This window comes from Eucalyptus grandis, chromosome 11 (genome assembly GCF_016545825.1).
Source record: "Eucalyptus grandis isolate ANBG69807.140 chromosome 11, ASM1654582v1, whole genome shotgun sequence".
NCBI classification, from domain to species: Eukaryota; Viridiplantae; Streptophyta; class Magnoliopsida; order Myrtales; family Myrtaceae; genus Eucalyptus; species Eucalyptus grandis.
Window position 1 is genome coordinate 15,007,585 of NC_052622.1, and position 16,849 is coordinate 15,024,433.

The following is a 16,849-nucleotide window of genomic DNA, read 5'->3' on the forward strand; positions in this document are numbered from 1 at the left end:
TTTGTTACATCCACCAAATTTGTCCAATACATTAGAAAGCATGGCATTCACCAATGGGTTTCTTGTCCTTATGCACCCTTTCAAAACGAGGCTGCGGAATGAAAACATCAACATATAGTCGAAATTGGATTGACTCTTCTTCATCAAGGTTCTGTTCCACCAGTGTTTTGGGAGTTTGCTTTTAAAACTGCGGTTTGCTTGATTAGTTGCATGCCAACACCAGTCATTGATAAAATTTCACCTTGCGAGGCTTTATTTCACACTAAACCCAGTATTACGCATTCACATGTTTTTGGTTGTGTAGTGTATCCATTTCTTCGCCCTTACTCGCCCCATAAGCTTGCACCAAGATCCAAGGTTTGCATCCTTATGGACTATCCTTTGGGATATAAAGGATATCATTGTTATTGCCCCAAGGGTAAGCATTTTTATGTTGTTGTGGATGCCACTTTTGATGAGGCTACTATCCTCTTGCTACCACGCCAAACTCTTCTTAAAATGCCTCAATACCGACATGTGTAGAACTATTTTTGCCTAGTGATTTGTCCCTATCAACCTTGACACCTACTAGACCACTTGAGTCTCCACAAGTTTCTCTACCAAACTCGGATGTTCCGCTTGTTAACACCACTGAAACTGCAACTGAACCTGTTGAGATACCACAAGAAACTCCTGTCACGATACCATCATCATCTTCACATCCTATGATGACTCGTTTTCGAGATAGGATCATAACTCATGGAACTTTAAAAAAAAAAAAAAATATCACACCTCGGCTCTTGTGGTTCAATCCAATATTCTTGAAGAACCCACTTCTTTTTCCAAGGCTACAAAGGATGAGAAATGGTAGCTTGTAATGCAGTCCGAATACAAAACACTAATGTAGAATGGCACAAGGGATGTTGTTCTGCTTCTCGCTCATGCTTGACTCATTGGATGCAAATGGGTGTATAAGATTAAACTCCAGTCTGACGAAACTATTGAATGGTATAAAGCAAGATTGGTCACCAACGGTTTTCATCAACAAGAGGGTATCGATTACATCGAGACGTTTAGTCCAGTGGTCAAGCCCATTGCCATACGCACGGTCTCGTCTTGGACATATTCTCAACATTGGTCCATTCGACAGTTGGATGTCTCTAATGTGTTCCTACATGGATTACTTGAAGAGGAAGTTTATATGACTCCACTGAAAGGTTTTGTTGATGCAAGTAAGCCCAACTATGTTTGTGACCTTCAATGCTCATTACATAGTCTTAAACAAGTGCCTCGTGATTGGTACACCCGCATGAGTTCCTAATTGTGCGACTTGGGATTTGTCATATCCAAGGCCAACACCACCTTATTTGTCAAACACACAGCTGATTTCACCATTTACTTATTAGTGTGCATTGACGACATTATTTTAATTGGTTCCCCGAATGCTCCATTACATGATCTCATGCAATCCCTTCGGTCGGAATTTGCTATCAAGGATTTAAGGGACATTCATTACCTTTTGGGGATTGAAGTGCTTCATACCAACGATGGATTACTTCTTCACCAGAGTCAATTTGTGAGGAAAATACTGAAAAATGCTTATATGCAATCTACCAAACCCACTGCTACTCCTACCAATTCCATGGAACCAAACACGGTTGCTTCTCATGAGCCACTTAGGGCCTGCATGTTTGTGTTTCTTTTTTTTGTTCATGAACATATTTTCTATTTTTTTGTTCCCGGGAACAAAAAAAGAACAAAAACGCGTTTGTTTGCGTTTTTATTCAAAATCTGTTTTTTTTTGTTCGGGAACAAAATTATAACAGAAATAAGAAACAAAAAAAAATTGTTTTTTTTTTGTTTCAGAAACACTTTTTGAAGAATGAAAAGAACAAAAACACAAGAAACACTTTTTCTTCTTCTTTTTCTTTGGCCGGTCGCCGGCCTCGGCCATGTCCAAAGAACCTCGTCGGAGGGTCGCCGGCCCCTAGTGAGGCTCGACCGCGGCCCTTGTTGGCCGATCGCCAACCATGGCCGAGGCCGCCGACCGGCCAAAAGAATAAAAAAAAAAAAAAGAAAGAAAAAAAGGAAAAATAAAATAAAATAAAAATATTAAAAAATTAAAAGAAACAAAAAAAAAAGAATACAAATTTACCAAACGTGTTTCTATTCATTTTTTATTCCTTAACAAGTTTACCAAACGCGTCTTTTCTGGTCAAAAATTGTTCCGTGGAACAGAAATTTTTTTTTTTTTTTTTTTTTTGGTAAAAGGTAAGAATATATATTAAGTTTTTTCATTTTCTATTTCTGTTTTCCGGAACAATTTTTGAACAGAAACATAAACAAACGAACCCTTAAAGACCCATTTCAGTTTCGAAGTATTGTGGGAGCACTTCAATATCTCCCTCTTACGTGGCCTGATATTGCATACGCGGTGAATTCAGATTGTCAACATCTTCATGCCCCCACTATGGCTGATTGGCAGGCCATGAAATGCCTTCTGCGTTACTTAGCCGATACGGTCTCACGTGGTCTTCTTTTTACTCGAGCAGTAGCCACTAAGCTCCATGCATTTTTTGACACTAGTTGGGTGGACGATTGGCGTCGCTCCGTTGGTGTGTTTTGTGTCTATCATGGACCAAATCTCATCTCTTGGTCATCTCGCAAGCAATGAACCATGGCTTGTTCCAGCACCGAAGCAATATACAAATGTCTTGTGGATACAACAACAGAGTTAATGTGGCTTGAATATCTTCTTTAGGATCTTCATGTGCAACCACCCAAGCCGCCCACTCTTTGGTGCGATAACTTATCCGCCATCAAGTTATCCGCAAATCTCATGTTTCGAACCAAACATGTGGAAATTGATTATGATTTCATTTGGGAACGCACTACTCAGAAACAATTGGTAGTCTGCTACATTTTTACCAAAGAACAAATTGCAGATATCTTCACGAAAGGCTTGCCTACCCCCTTCCTTCAATAGCGGTAAAAGCTAATGGTGCGGGGAATGTTAAGAAAAGAAAATATTCAACAAATATTTAGAGTATATTTTTTATTCTATTACCTTTTGTATCTTATCTTTTAGAGTCAGCAAATATTTAGGGAATATTTGTTATTTGGTTACATTTTATATCTTATTTCTCATAGTCCTCTATATACATTGTATTTGCAACACAATTATGTACAAAAAAGGAATAAACTTTTTTTAATTTATAAACTCCAACTTAAAAAAAAAAAATTGAGGAAATAAAGGAGGGAAGAAGATGAAAAGTGCGAGACTGGAGTGGAGCGTCAGTATCTTGCGATTAACGAGAACAGATCAAAAAAAAATTAATAAGCGAGTCAAGTTTGGAGGAATTGGGCTGGTAGGACTAAAAAAATGAAAGATATCGTGTTTCAGAGTTTTAGTAGTTGATTTCAAAGTCAAAAAAGCAGAAGCGCTTTGGACCATGTTTTGGTGCTTCCCCGCAATATCGGTTATGAGGTGAGCAGATCTAGCTGGAAGGAATTACAGGACAACTCTCTAGGAAGTGGATCACTGCCATTAGTAGAACGTCGAATGGGTGGGTCAAATAAAAATATCTAGCGAAAATTGACCCATTTAACCCATTTCGATATATTTCCATACAATACAAATTTAGTTATCTATATTCGACCCGATTGCTAGAATACTTCAATATTTAATCAAATTTAGAAAAATATCATACCCAAACTAAGATGATAGGGCGGAGTAAGCGAGCAAGAGCAAGAAAGAAAGAAAAGAGAGTAATAGAGGTGAGTTCGGTTTAAGTAAGTTGTAAATTCATTTAACACCTATATTATTTTCGCTCATTTTCTATCTACACTTTTGAGGACCTTCTTTGGGTTTAGCACTTATTCAGGGGAATAGATCAATGGTCGATTAATAGAAGTCTGCTCTCTGTTTGATTGAAAGGCATTTACCTGCAGAGATTATTTTGCGATATTAAAGAAGAGGATTCATTCTTTACACAGGAACCGTGGCTAAATATTCGTGTTCGTAACGTTAATTAGATTGCAAAATCTTGTCTAGTTGCAGAACACTTAGGTAAGTTAAGTAAACCCAGTGCACTCTGAAGAGGTTGACGGGACAACTTCCTTGAGAGCAATAGTCACATGTGCTCTGTTGGCCAAGCGTGAGCATCAAGCTGCTTGATTCTTGCAATGCTAATTGGTATTAGCTGGGCATCAAACTGTGCATAAGCAATTCAACTTCAATATAGAAAATCAATTAATTCAATTCTCTATACAATGAAGTCATTGGTATGCTGCATGTGAGCTTTTACAGAACTCGGTAAACGAAAATCTGACTACAGAGCCCAAACTCGTTAACAACTTTCAAGAATCTTTTTCTATAAATCAATCACGTATTCACTTTGGTGCAAAAAAGTACCTGTACCATATCGAGAAATGAAACTCCATTTGTCACCTTGGACGAGAAAGAACTGACGCCTAAAGCTCGCCTAAAAGATCATTTGTGCATTTCACAAAAGCTAATACTATTAACACCTAAAGTTCCCCTAAAAGATCTTGCGCATATCACAAAATATAAGGGATCAAATTCATCGATGGCGAAAGAATTTGACCCCTAAACAAAATTATCGATTGTGGCATAGTCTTGGATTGGCATCATTTACTGCCTTTCTCTGCATGTAGATACGAGAGAAATTTTCAAGTAGGAATAGCATGTGCGGATCGAATGTGACATGGGCCCGTTTTGCGAATTTCATTCTGATTGATCTGAACTACGAAATGAGCTTGAATTTAGAAGAAAATGTCTCTAAACTCATTTGACTTTTCAAAATCAAGTACGTGCAAGCCCGGCCTTTACACGAATTTCGGCTACTTTGCTTAGCCAGAAATTATATGTGCAATGCAAGTGATGTTTTTATATTAGCAAAGTAAATAACACAAAGAAAGGAGTTTCTGCTAGCAAGGAAGGTGAAAATTATTTTGTCTCTTGAATCCCAAAATCGGCGCCGTAAGGGTTGAACAAAAAGCAATATAGTCGCCCGTATGTTTAAACATATACGAAATGGGGTATATGTTCTCTGAACATACATGCATGGCCACGAGGATACGGGCACAAGCTTGAAGTCAGATTCTTGTGAGTGTGGAGACAGAAAGAAACAAAAGAAATAAAATGGAAAAAAAGAAATTTTTTTAATAAAGAATCCCATAGATTCTGCGGCATCTCTATGTATATCTGTGGCAATATCTCCTACTACTGGTGGGGTAACGGCTAGTTTTGGGATGTTGGGGGATATTATTATTGCAGAACCTAATGCTTACATTGCATTAAAAGAGGAGATTCGGCCATATACTCAGCACATTCAAGACAGAAAACGGGGAAGCCCCGGAGAACACGACAGAATGCAAGAGAGGAAGAAGTGGGTGGGAGGTTCTGACCAAAAGAGAGAAAAGACGAGAGCAAACCGGACGTATCGTGAAATTTACGCGGAAACTGATGATTTTGCAATTTAAATTAACACTAGGCTATTAGAGAAATAAGTGACAAAAGGATATAAGATATCAAAGATCTACATGATTTGATCCAAGTGTGGTATCTACTCCGTGAGGAGAGCCGGCAGCAAATAATGTACTAGAATTGGAGAATTAGAGTTATAATTACCCACATGCTCGAGTGTTTCCCATATTTAGATCAAATCCAAATCCAAATTGTTTACATATAAATTATTTAATTAGATGCAAAACTCACAGCACAGAATTTCTATGCTCAAACACATCTGTGCGGCCAAAGAGAGCGTACACTCTTCGCCAAATCAACATAGCTCTAATTCTGTGGCCTTTTTCTAAACTAGTTATCCTGAGTAACTGTCATAAAAAAAAACGAAATTATTTTTTGGGTATGTTTAATTAAGTAGTGTTGCATGGTATAAAAATACAAAAAAGTTATAAAAAGAAAAAGAAAAAGAAAAGAAAAGAAGCAATGAATGCATTTGGATTAAGTTTTGCATCTAGGTTTATGGATTTTCAAAATCATAAATCGACTCCCTTTTGGTTAATTATTTTTGCATACGCTCGTGGGAAACCATCCGACGGCGTAGTAATAAGATATCAATTACGTCTGATTTATAGCTCGGGCTATTTACTTTTCCGCTATTCACTTGCCTTATTGTGGATCTGTTTAGTCTTAATTTGCCTGAGCACTGATGGATGGCCATTTGGATGCATGTTAGGAATAATAGAGAAAGATTCGTATACTAATTGCTTTATAAAAGAGAAAAGAAGGTACTGATGACGTGGAAGGTCTCCTTGTGAAATCACCTTGCAAGCACCATGCGGCAATTCTTACCATGTTGAAAGCCTATTGTCCATCTACTCGCATATCCGCAGTCCTCTGGTCAACAATGTTTAACAATCTTTATTTGATAGAATGGACCATCGACATATGATTAAACAAGATTAATCAATGTAATAGACCGTTGATGGTTAATTTGTTATCATGAATTGATATAGTTATTAATCTTATACGAAAATGTATTATTGGAAAGATATTATCTACTATTGATAGATTACGTATATAGTACTCTAATTTTTAAATTGATGAATTGTGATATCATGTTTTGTAAAATGCACAATGAATGTTCAATCCGCTTAGAAGAAACGCATTACTCACTAAGTTGTTACTCACCCATTTCCTTCCTACATTTTTCATATTTTTTCAACTATTGATGAGTAGTACAAGAGCAATATTGATAAGAGAACCTTTGGGAGTTGGATTGTAGTGGTTTAAGGTTAAATTCGGAAGGTGGAAGGACAACTATGTCATTTTTCATTTTTGATGGTCTTGGGGTGTGACAAGAAGAGAGGAGGGAAGAAGATGAAAACGAGAGATTAGTAGAAGGTTCCCAAGAACGGAAGTGTTACGGGAGCATCTCGTGATTCATGGGAACAAATAAAGAACATGGGAGTCAAGCTTGGAGGAGAGTTGGGGTTGGTAGGACTATGAAAACTGGAGATATCGTGTTTGCTGGTTTTTTTTCCCCTTTGGGTCAGAAGTGTTTTCTGGTTCATGGGGTCGTTTTCGAAAGTCATAAAGCAAGATAGCTTTGGAGCCCCGCCCCATCCATTGGTCATCTACAATTTAAGGACTATCTCCAAATCCAGCTTTGGACAATCACTGCCTATTGGAGGGTAGAAGTTTTCCAAGAACGGAAGCGTTACGGGAGTATCTTGCGATTCATGGGAACAAATAAAGAACGTGGGAGTCAAGTTTGGAGGAATTGGGGTTGGCAGGACTATGAAAACTGGAGACATCGTGTTTCCTGTTTCTTTTTTTCTTCTTTTTTTTTCTTTTTTTGGGGGTCAGAAGTGTTTCTTGGTTCATGGGATCGTTTTTGAAAGTCAAACAGCAAGACAGCTTTAGAACCTCGCCCCATGTAAATCACTTGCCCATTGGTCATCTACATTTTTAGAGACTATCTCCGATTCCAGGACTTCTCAGTAGTCAGGAGAATCTATCGGCGGAGGGATTATAGAAGAACGTGGTGATTTCGCAATTGAAATCGCGATGGCTATTGGATGAGAAAAGAAAAGCCATCGCCAGAATTTGATCGACTTATCTAACCAAACCAAAATTGATCTGAGAGTCATCTGGAAAGTAAGAACTTTGCAGAAGCGTGAGTTGAGAGTGACATTAGCAAACAGCGTGAGAATCCGCGACCTACAATCGACGGAAGTCGAGGAGTGGAGATGTGATATTGATAGAGAGCTATCACGCCAGACTACCTAAAAGCTGAGATTTCATAATGAAGGCAACAGGTTGAATTGTACTTGACCAACTTTGATTAATGTAAAGTCAAGGGGTGATTAGTGAAGTGAAATCGAAATTAAGCCATAAGGCTTTCATGTGCTTTATGATCGTATTTACATCACCAATAGGAAAAATAAAACACCAGTAAAAAAAAAAAAAAAGTGTATATGACACATAGAGGGTCATTTTCATGCAATTTTCATCTCTCGTCCCTAAATTTCAAGGTGCCATTTCTCGTCGAGTCTCTCTCTTTCCCTTCTTCGATGTTGTGCTGTTTCCCCAAGTCCCAACTTTTCTTTTCTTTATTTCAATCAAATCAATCATTTTAACTTTTTATAGTTGTCCAATGAAACCTTTATATGATATTTCAACGAAACAAAAAACATAGAGAGCACGTAATAATTATTTTATTTCTCTATTTTTTATTTTTTATTTTTTATTTTCGAGAATAGATTTGGAATAAAAATCTGTTTGGTCATACAAATTCATTTTTCTATTTCGAAATTAAATTTTTAGTCTAGAAAAGGGTTTGGAACAAAAATGAAAAGTGAAAATTTTCCAATTTTCTATTTCTTAAATAAAAATGAAAAATAAAAACTCTTTTCATTACTCACCGTCCCTAATAACCAGCCCCTTGGGAGAAAAAAAATGTCATTATTTAACGTGTATTTTTGCTTAGAAATTCGTCTGGAGAATAATAAAAAAAATCTATTTTTAGCCAGAAATTAATTTATGGAATAAAATAATTATCATTGGCGCGCACTATTTGAATAAGGAAAAGAAATATGATTGGAGACACTTCATCATCCTTTTGCCGCAATGATCTTCGCTGACAGTAAAAAACATTTTATGCAATGGCTACACGTTCAACTAGACTCGTACTTCTCATGTTGTATGCATCCCAACCAATTTTCACGTTTTCAATTGATTGATTTATTCGCTTGCGTGTTATGATTAAATTAAATGTCCTCAAATAGGCCTATTTTAGGAGATTCCCTAACCCTGGCCTTTAATGAGGCAAGGTTCTCCGGCTGTAATGGCCAAAATGTTGAATGATAATGAATGCTCCGTCCATACCTCATTGTCAACGAAAAATAAAATTTTACTTTCAAACTCTATAGTCTTCAATCCAATTTCATCAATGAATAGAACAACTAAACTTTTGGCGGATGGATGAATAAGGAACTCTAATTTGCAGTAAAATCAAACATTTAAGTGTTGGCCACGCATTGAATGAGTTGCTATTGAAAGGGCGTCGAGGATTTAATCTCTTCTTCCTCATGAAGCCGCGGTTTCCGCCTCGGTTGACTTCTACTTTCCGCGATATGTCGCCCTAGATAGAAGGGAGATCCAATGAGATCCATCTTGGGCCCCCTTTTAATTGTGGGTTATGTAAACGTGTCATCCCTCCATTAATCACCTTCCCAAGTTCAATTCAATTCGATTCAGTTCAACCCCCTAAAAACATTCATCCTCTCTCTATATAACCTCCCCCCATTATCACTAGTCTCTGTTGATAATCCCTCAGATTCACACACATTTCAAGTCCCAGCCAACCCATCTCTCTGTAATCTCTCTGTAATCTCTCTCTAGTCTCTCTTTCTCTCTCTCTCTCTCTCTCTCTCTCTCTCTCTCTCTCATGGGTGTCTTCGGAGGTGCAATATTCGTGGTCATTTCTCTACTTGTGACTGACCTAGCGGCTACAACGTTGGGACATGCTACGGGAAAGAGAGAAGAAACTGTCGAGACCGGTTCCTGCGATGCCTCCGCAGGAACGTGGGTCTATGACAGTTCATACCCTCTCTATAACTCCTCCCAGTGTCCCTTCCTACAGAAGCAGTTCAAGTGCCTTGAGAATGGCAGGCTCGACACAGATTACCTCAAGTACAGATGGAAGCCAGCCGGCGACTGCGACTTGCCAAGGTACGTTCCCTCACTCTCTCTCTCTCTCTCCGCGTGGGTGCTCAACAACACTCCACTTCAGACCCGACTTGGCTACGACCATGTGAATGTTGGTGACATCTTTGGTTTCGTCGTTCTTGCCCGGTGTTAATGATGATCATGGTTTTGGAGGTTGCATAATGGAGATGCTGTTGCAGACATCGGGAGTTCTTCATAAAGTAAAAGTACAGTACTTATATTCCAGTATTTCAAGAGGAATAGATGGCATGGGATTCGCATCTATGTTCCTACATCAAGTGTTATTGATACTTAAACTTTAGTCAACCTTAAAGAGTACCAAAGTGATGTCAAATGCAATAGAAATCGAAAGGAACATCTCCATGAGACTCTGCATACGCGCTTAATTCGGTGTTGTTAAGCTATAGTCTTTGAAAATAGATTGAGTTATCGAAGGATTTGTACCCATATGATTGTCATGCACATCTTGCATAACACGAAGTCTCCAAGTCACCGAACGTTGTTGCTTCCAAACAACCATGGTCCTACAAGTGTCATGCACTTTCCTTAAGTCGTTCTTGGACATTTTCAGAAGGCACTTTTATCATGGAAAGTATTCTATGCTTGCAAGAGACAGATACGACGAAAAGAAGCCAAAATGGCCCATATTGAATCGGCCAATCTTTTTGCCTATATTCTTTCCCTCTTGCTAATAAAGAAACAAATTCAAATCATTGGGTGCACGTCTTTACGTATAGGAAATGTAGGTGTGAAGCTGCTTTCATATTGTCCTTTATCAATGTTAGTTTGTGAGTGCATCTATTCTCTTATTGTCTCCGTCTAACGAATTTCCAATATATAAAGGTAAGCATTGGATTCTTAAAAAGTTTAATCTCGGATCAATGTGGAACGAAAAAGGAGGAAAAGTAAAGGGGTTAGATAAGGAATCTTGTATTGGGTCTCGATGGATAAGAGAAATACTAATCAATTCTCAATGAATCGATTCAAAAGCGCAGTAGGTTTCCAATTTATGCGCTTATAATATATTGTTGTTCCCGATTAATGAAGGTTGCTTGGTCTAGGTTCGACGGCCGAGCCTTCTTGTTTGGATTGAGAGGGAAGAGGCTGATGTTCGTGGGGGACTCGTTGAGCTTGAATCAATGGCAATCCCTTACTTGCATGGTTCTCACCGCGGTGCCCGAGGCCAAATACACTTCGACAACAGTTGCTGGGCTTTCCAACTTCTCATTCCCAGTGAGATCTTTTGTCTTGACTTGCTCTTTGCTCTTCACTCTTTGACTCGAAAAGTCAAATTAAAGTGATGAGACTGATGGTTCATCAACTTTGATACTTGCGCAGGAATACGGAGTGCAGTTGATGTTCTTCCGAGACGCGTTCCTGGTGGACATAGTGAGCACAAGCACCGGGCGAGCTCTCAGGCTCGACTCTCTCCAAAATGCCAAGATTTGGGAGGGCGTCGATGTATTGATATTCAACTCGTGGCACTGGTGGCTTCATGTTGGGAGGAAACAACCGTAAGTGTCCGTCTTAGCAAGCTTTGCATCAACTTAGATTCCAGATCAATCGCATTTCAAGAATCTATAAGACCCACACTAAATTTCATTTGTTAGCACAAGTTCTCTTATAGTTTATGCACCATAATTATTTTCAGTCTAGAGGTGGTCAATGCACGGACCCAAGTCAATTTGGTCCTAAATTGGTGCCCATGCGCATTCATTAGAACAATTATATAAACTTATGAACTTTTGGGGTAGGACTTCACGACTAAATTACCTCACTCATGCCTATCCAGAAGAGCCCACGCAGGCCAATGGGCCTCCAAGCAAGCCTAACATATGCAAGACTTTCCAGTCGCAATTACTATTATGTCAGCAAGGAGAAACTTTCTGACGGATTGGCATATGTTAAGACATTTGACTATTTTCACTTTGATAAGAGTCCGAAGTTAGGTCTTCTCGTCACTAATTTATGTTACGGACAGTGTGGCTCCTATTAAGCATACTCGTCTACGAGTTATGCAATGATACGCATTAACATGACCATTATTTATATTGCTTTTTTTTCCTGTTTCGGTGTTTGAAGGTTCAGACATTTTTTTATTTTTATTTTGAGGTGATTCAGATGGGATTATATTCAAGAAGGGAATAAGACGTATAAAGACATGAATCGCCTAATGGCCTACGAGAAAGCATTGAACACTTGGGCCAAATGGGTGGACTCCAGTGTCGACCCATCGAAAACTACAGTCTTCTATCAAGGAGTTTCCCCCGACCATGCAAAGTACGAATATTTGTTGATGCAAATTCATTTTATACAAGTATTAATCCTTGTTTCATTTTATAATTTACTCTTTGTTCGGTTGGTGGTGTTTTGATTTTGTTGAATATATTGGACGCTGCTTTGCTAATCTAGCTCGTAATTCATCGATCCTATTCAAACCAAGCAGTGCAAGCGACTGGGCGGAGCCAAAGGCCAATGCCTGTCTCGACCAGACACGTCCGCTTGCCGTGTCGAGATACCCGGCCGGCCCGAGCCCCGCGGAATTAGTAGCAGAGAAGGTGATAAGGTCGATGACGTACCCGGTCCGTCTGCTCAACGTCACTTATCTGTCGCAGCTCAGAGTAGATGGACACCCATCAGTGTATGGCTTCGGAGGGCACAGGAACATGGATTGCAGCCACTGGTGTCTTCCTGGTGTTCCCGATACTTGGAATTTGATCCTTTATCGGTCCCTAGTAGCTAACAACTTTTGAATCTTTGCATCATTAGAATAAGTGAACCATCCAAATTCATATTCTTGTTCCATCATCCTAATTTAGGATATTAAAAATCCCTTTTTTGTGGGCGGTTCATATTTTCTTTTTTTTTTTTTTGGGGTGCATAAAATTTATATTAAAACAAGGAATGAATTTATAAGCGTATCAAATAAGTTGGCTATGTTGCAAGACTTTTTTGAGAAATTAAACCTGTGATCAATATGTATATCTCTAATAGAAATTTGAAGTATTGCTTCGAAATAATTTTTGTGAAGTATTTCAATTTATCGCGCATTGTTCTTTTGTATAAGCAAGTAATCAAGTCGACCCCCATTTGAATCTGGACAAGTGCGTTGTTCGTTTGAAGAGCAAATTCCATGTCGCCCACAGACCGTCGGATAGCTGCAGTCGCCATAATCCCAAGCCGTAAGGTCAGCTGCCTCTTTCCTCTGACATTGCTCCCTATCAAACTCATATACTCTCAAGTGCCCATCATATTTCTGTGGAGAAGTAAGTGGATGTAAAAATAATTACTTTTATTATATAAAACAATATTACAACTCTCTATTTTATCACACTCCCACAACTACTCATTGTACTTGTACTTGCTTACCCACTCTCTCACAAACCTCACACGAACACAACTCTCTCACACACCCACTTACTCTCTATTTCTCTACACTTCACGCCACCTACTCCCACCCACTCACACACACAACACCCCTCACACACTTAAGGGGCAAGAGCCCCTATTTATAGGGGACAAAGTCGGCACATCCACCGACTCTCGCCTCCCACTATCTCTTCTACTTATTATTATTTTATTGCAACTTGTTGGGTCAACAATTGCGGCTGAAGCTGAAGAATTATCTAGAGAAAAATCTGGAGGAGTGGAGAGAGATCCGGAGAACTCAAGAGAGAGAGAGGCGGTGCTTTTTCAACAATTTCAACCTCATAAACGGTGAAGCAGGAGAACATCCGGAAAGATGGAATGATTTCATGTGGAATTCGTGAACAATGCTAAGGTTCCGATGTAAATTCGACATTAATTGAGTTGTTACTCATGTTTGGAAAATTAAAGCGAACTGGGTAATGGACCTGCGGAGGATCGGTGTTCATTCAAGCAGATAAGTCCGTACCGGTCATGGAAAGTGATAGTAAACTGTGTGCAGCCCAAATCGTTTCAGAAACACTGAGCACCAAGTTCTGCCCTATGCTCAAGTTCTATGCAAGGACTAGTGAGTCCACATAGTGATCGAAAGACTGCCGAATGTTAAAATATTTAATTATTAAAATATACCTTCATCTAATAACTTAAAATTTAAGAATAGTTGGTAGTAATCCCACAAAACTCCATATGGTATTGGAATTGAGAGTCTTGAGTTCAAATATTTTCAAATCCCATTTACTATCCCAATTAAATTTCCGTACACGCTCTAGTAAAAAAAAAAACTAGACAAAACATAAGGAGAAGTGTTGGAATATTTAAATAATAAATCACGCATTCATTTAACAATTTAAATTCTTAGAACAATTGATAGTATAGCCACAAAGTCTCACGTAAAGGAGGGAAAGAGGAGAGACTGTAGAGTGCAAACATTTTCATCTAACTGTTTAAACTTTTAAAATAGCTAATAGAGAAAAGAGTATCGAGTGCAAGCATAGCAGGCAAGGCAAAATTGGGGAATTTAAATAATAAATTACACTTTCATTTAATAACTTAAATTTTTAGATAACTTAAATTTTTAGAACAATCGGCTGTATGCCCACAAAATTTCACATAAATGAGGGAAAGAGAAGACTCAAAAGAGATCACATAGTACAAACATTTTCATTTGATAGCTTAAACTTTTATGACAGCTAATAGAAAAAGAGAGTAGAGTGCAAACATAGTAGGCAAAGAGAAATTAGGGAATAAGAAGAAGATGAAAAAGTTTAAATTTTTAGAATAGTTGATATCAGTCTCACAAAATTTCACATAAAAAAAGGGAAAGAAAAGAGAGTGTAGAGTACAAACATGGCGGGCAAGGAGAAATTGGGGAAGAAGAGGAGGAGAAGAAGGGACTGAAGCATTGGGGTGCAAGACAGAATCCATGGACAAGGTAGTCAAGTTCGGAAAGTTCAATAATCGTTTCGTCTCTCGATGATGGCTTGTCGCAAAAACAGGACACCTTCAAAACAAAAGAAAATTTTGACCCAAAAAAAAAAAAAAAAAAAGAAGACAATTACTTATATTTTTCGGAGCCCACGTTACACCGATTTTCATTTCTAGTGGACAATTTTGATTGAAAAAACTCTCATAATTAAATGATAGAGACATACAGATTTTCCATACTTCTACTTTTAATTTTGTAAAACAAAATTTAAGCTTTCAGAATCTAAATTTTAGGGACATAGAAAAGGCTTAAAGCTTTCTAAATACACTTAAACTCGTTGAAAGTATGAGTTGTAATCAAAGTATATCTTCTCAAAATTATGGACATATAAAGCCACATGTAATTTTTTCGTAATTTTTCAGATTATAAAAGATCGCAAGTTTTCCTGCTTTTTCTTGTATCATGTTTCTTTTCTCATATGTTGTCAAAGCTTTCTAATGACGAAGCGATCTTCCTAACCTTGATTGATGAAGCAAACAGGTCGAAAGAGTCAAAAGCTAAGGTCCTGTTTGGTTCAGCATTTGGAATGCTCATTTGGACTCTAAAGTCCCTTGGCTAAATGCAAACGCGTTTGGTTCATATTTTTGCGCGACTTTGGCAAGATGCAATTGCATCTCCCAAGGAGTCTAAAGGCCTTTAGCCTAATGGAGCTCTTGAGGTGCATTGGCAAGTTGCATCTAGGGAATGCAAGTCAGTATTGTTCATCTTCTCCAAGCTACCGCCAATTGGAGGTTGACGACCACCGGCCAAGGGGTCGCGCGCACTAGCGACCACCACCTGAGGGTCGCCCGACCCCGGTGACTGTCACCGAACCTCAGGCGACGTATGGGTCGCGCGATGGTTGCCTAGTGTCGCGCGATGTCAGGCGACCATCGCTAGGGTCGCGCCCGGCCATACGACCGCTAAATCCGGCTGTCCGGTGGCCGGACTTCCAAAAAAAAAATACAAATGTTTTTTTGTTTTTTTTTTAATTTAATAAAAGTCCTTTACAAATGCAAATTTTACCAAACGGTATTTTGGCCAAAGTTGTATCTCAATGCAAATTTTACCAAACGATATTTGCATTTTGGAAAACCCCATTCACCCAAAGGTATTTGAGGAAAAGCTGAACCAAACGGGTCCTAAGGCTTCGTAATGAACGGTACGTATGCATCAGACGGGAAACTACGATTGAAGTCAAAGAGCTAAAATAGATTTAAATCAAAGATTGAAAAACACAGCTGCCAACAAGGTTTCCTGTGCTTTATTATCACTATGGATCAATAGCAACCGCTCCGATCTATATCTATCCAGAGATCGATGAAAGATTGACGTACTTAGATTGTGGACAATCAGAGTTAAGCAAAAGAACCCTAATGACAAGAAGACCTCCTCTAGAGAATCGGGGCATCGCTCCACTTGATTATTTAATTCTCCTTTTTCTTTTTTCTAGTTTAAAGGTATTTGAGTCGACTCTTGAAAACCTTGTCGAGCTCACAAATTCTATAGGCCCAATCCACCACAGTACTCATCCACTTTTTTGTTAGTCCTTCTCCGATGTTGTGTGTTTTTTTTTTCTTTTTGTTAGAAATAAGCTTTTCATTTCGAAACAAAACATTACAGAATGAATGCAATACTTAGAGTGGAATGATAAATAGAAGAAGACTACTAATACAATACTTCTAACTCTAGATGAGAGATTGTGGAAAAGAATAGAAAATTCAGGCTTTGCTGGTTTCGCCAAAAACACTCATTGAAAAACATTTTTCAAATTTTCCAGCATTCATTTCACAAAAAATAAACTAATCATATAAAACATTTTCTACTAATTAAAAAAACACATTCAAAAGTGAGAAAAACATTTTCTGTTTTTTTAGAAAGTGGAACATGTTCTCCATATTTTCTTTCACCTTACCAACTTACACCAAACACATTTTCCTTTTATTTTTATGTTTTCCCTTTTTTCCCCTCTTCCTCGGCTGGTCGTCGAGCACAAAGGTAGCCGGCAACTAGCTACAAGCCAAGTCTAGCTTTATTATCTATGGTGAGTAGTTTCTTTCTTCTCAATACCTTTTATTGAATTGAACTACTAAATACCCGTTAGAGATCATATAGTAGATATAATCAAGAAGATTCTTTCTAATTGGTTAGGATTTGGTACACTTGTTAGTACCTACAAAGCATGGTATCTATCGATTGGAGGACCAATGCTGGGCACAAGCTGACAAGGCTTGAGCTCACCAATGGCTCAAGCTTGCCTA

At 38.4% G+C, this 16,849-nt stretch overlaps 1 protein-coding gene across 1 annotated transcript; it reads left to right on the top strand.

The window, feature by feature from the left end:
• Positions 1-9,201: 9,201 nt before the first annotated feature.
• On the top strand, positions 9,202-12,539 carry LOC104425020 (protein trichome birefringence-like 43). Its single transcript, XM_010037582.3, has 5 exons — positions 9,202-9,700; positions 10,759-10,930; positions 11,036-11,211; positions 11,819-11,977; positions 12,144-12,539. The coding sequence occupies exons 1-5, from the start codon at positions 9,417-9,419 to the stop codon at positions 12,448-12,450; spliced, it is 1,098 nt and encodes a 365-aa protein (XP_010035884.1). The 5' UTR covers positions 9,202-9,416; the 3' UTR covers positions 12,451-12,539.
• The last annotated feature ends 4,310 nt before the right edge of the window (positions 12,540-16,849 follow it).

What these genes read in the sequence shown, in the direction of transcription:
- LOC104425020 (XM_010037582.3), top strand. Translation starts at nt 9,417, where the DNA reads ATGGGTGTCTTCGGAGGTGCAATATTCGTGGTCATTTCTCTACTTGTG. An exon ending in GGCGACTGCGACTTGCCAAG is followed by an intron (nt 9,701 to 10,758) that starts GTACGTTCCCTC and finishes TGCTTGGTCTAG; the next exon opens with GTTCGACGGCCGAGCCTTCT. An exon ending in GTTTCCCCCGACCATGCAAA is followed by an intron (nt 11,978 to 12,143) that starts GTACGAATATTT and finishes CAAACCAAGCAG; the next exon opens with TGCAAGCGACTGGGCGGAGC.